The 2,268-nt window shown below is 35.2% G+C and overlaps 1 protein-coding gene across 1 annotated transcript; it reads right to left on the bottom strand.

Moving 5' to 3' along the window:
* Positions 1-924: 924 nt before the first annotated feature.
* On the bottom strand, positions 925-2,268 carry LOC123260626. The gene is made up of 2 exons (XM_044721841.1): positions 1,735-2,268; positions 925-1,581 (listed from the first exon to the last, which is right to left on the bottom strand). The coding sequence occupies exons 1-2, from the start codon at positions 2,266-2,268 to the stop codon at positions 925-927; spliced, it is 1,191 nt and encodes a 396-aa protein (XP_044577776.1).

Below are 2,268 nucleotides of genomic sequence, written 5' to 3'. Positions count from 1 at the left end.
CGATCGCCGCCAGTCTGGTCAAAATCGGTTGATTCGTTCGTGAGATATCGTTGACGAAACAAAACCGAAAAAGTGTTTTTTCGGAATTATTCCGAAACTTATCGCTCTATCAATTTAAACTTAAAGATTCATCATAAAACTCAAAAAAAGACCATTTGGCAGCCGAAATGGAAGTAGATTTCATTTTAATAATAATAATTATTTTATAAGAGATTATTCCGATCCTGACATTGAATTAAATTAATGTATTGTAATCCGAAGACCAAGGATCATGAAATAAGTTAATACTAGATTTTTATTTTACGCAACGTGTCGGAGTTGATTACTCCTTCTTCAGGCGTCTGTGGAAACATACAAAATTTATACAATTAATTATTTATTACAGAACAACACCTCAAAATCTCTTAACAAACTCAATATCACATACCATAAAAGATTTATGTATTAACTTCGTCAACAAACAATAAATGCTGCTCTGTCGTTTCCATCGTAGTCTACAAATTCTAGTCAATACACGAGTTATCTCAATTTTTACAAAAATATTTACTGCTTTAAAATATTTTTAAGATATTATCAAAACGTTTTATTTTTTATAAAAACTTTTTTAGTCAAAAACACAGCCACCTATCAGTCGAATCTCAACAATCAGCCATATTGTCTCCAAAAACACATGACCTGACCTACAAACTTAACGACCTCTAGCGGTATGCAAACTACTCAACTACTCCAACTAATTTACCGACTACCGTGTGCAGACACAGCAGACAATAAGTCAAATATTAACTCTCCAAAACTAGAAAATATTCAAAAACTAAAATTACAATAAAATCTATTGCACAAATGTCAAACATTATAAATTATTAGATAAAATCTAAAGATCCGTATATCCAGATGGAACATTCTACTGTCCAATGAAAGTTGATCCTACAGGCCTAACCCGTTATTCATCCGCTTGTACAAATCCATCAGAAAATTATAATGATTACTTAGGTTTTCCGTGTCTGTCTTTAAATTTACCGTATCGTTCAAATGGATGAAAATCATCTCACTCAAGTTCCGTTTTTTGCCACAACACTCCATATCCAAGATCTTGATCTTCCCAAATTCAAAAATGTGACCTGTGTCAAAATGATGCTGAGCTAAAGCTGTATTATTATTCTTCAAGATGTTTACTGTTCTGCAGTCATATTCATGTTGTTTTAGTCTTTTCCCCAGCCGTTGTTTTGTCTGCCCAACGTAAGTTTTCAGACAACCACAAGGAACCCTGTTAACCAATTCTGAGCGTTGCAATACATCCACTCGATCTTTTAACTTTGTACACAGAGAACCAATAACTCTGAGGTTATAATATGCAGGCCTCCACTCAGTTCCATAGAAACACTTGCTAATATTAATAGACAGACCTCTGATGAATGGAAAACGGAAGTAATAGAACCCTCTTGATGAATCCTTTCCTGCTTGTCCAATGCTGCTTCTCTGTCTCCTGTTAAATCTTTCCAGACAGACCTTCACGAATGAAGGTGGATAGTTGTTGTTATTTAAGATATTTTTAGCCTTTTCGACGTTTGATCTGTCGAAATTCTGGATGACTTATTCACCGCTCTATTTATTAGTCCCATTGCCACTGAGATTTTCTGCGACGTAGGATAGTTTGACAGAAAATTTAATAATCTTCCAGAATTAGTAGTCTGAGAACCAACTCGTCCTCAAACAACCATCATCAGACCTCAATACCAACACGTCCAAGAACGCTATCTTCCCTTCCACCTCACGCTCCATTGTGAACTGTATCTTCTGTTGTTCTCTATTGAAAAAACTCAACACTCTGTCTACTTCAGTTTCCGGTACCGCCAATAAAGTATCATCCACGTACAGTTTCAAAAAAGGAACCAGGAACGGTAATTTATTCAAAACCCGTTTTAAGATGTAAAACATTACTAAGTTGGCTAATGCTGAGCTAGATGGACATCCCATACTCGTACCATCAACTTGCAAATAGACTTTTTTCTTAAAGACAAAGAAACTCATGTCAAAACTGCATTCAATCAAATCCAATAAGAACCTCTTCTCACACTTTAAAACGCCAGAAATCTCAGTCCAGTTCTCTTCTACCAATTCAATGACCAGGTTTTTTTGAATATTAGTGAAAAGTGACACCACGTCTAAAGAAATAAGCACAAAGCCAGGTGGTAATTGAACCTCGTTTGCAAATTCCACGAACTCCGTGGAATTTTTAACATTAAACTCAAACGTCCCTGTTGAAAACAT

Source organism: Cotesia glomerata, linkage group LG3 (assembly GCF_020080835.1).
Source record: "Cotesia glomerata isolate CgM1 linkage group LG3, MPM_Cglom_v2.3, whole genome shotgun sequence".
NCBI classification, from domain to species: domain Eukaryota; kingdom Metazoa; phylum Arthropoda; class Insecta; order Hymenoptera; family Braconidae; genus Cotesia; species Cotesia glomerata.
The sequence above is the reverse complement of the archived record's forward strand: the minus strand, read 5'-3'. Positions and strand labels throughout refer to the sequence as shown.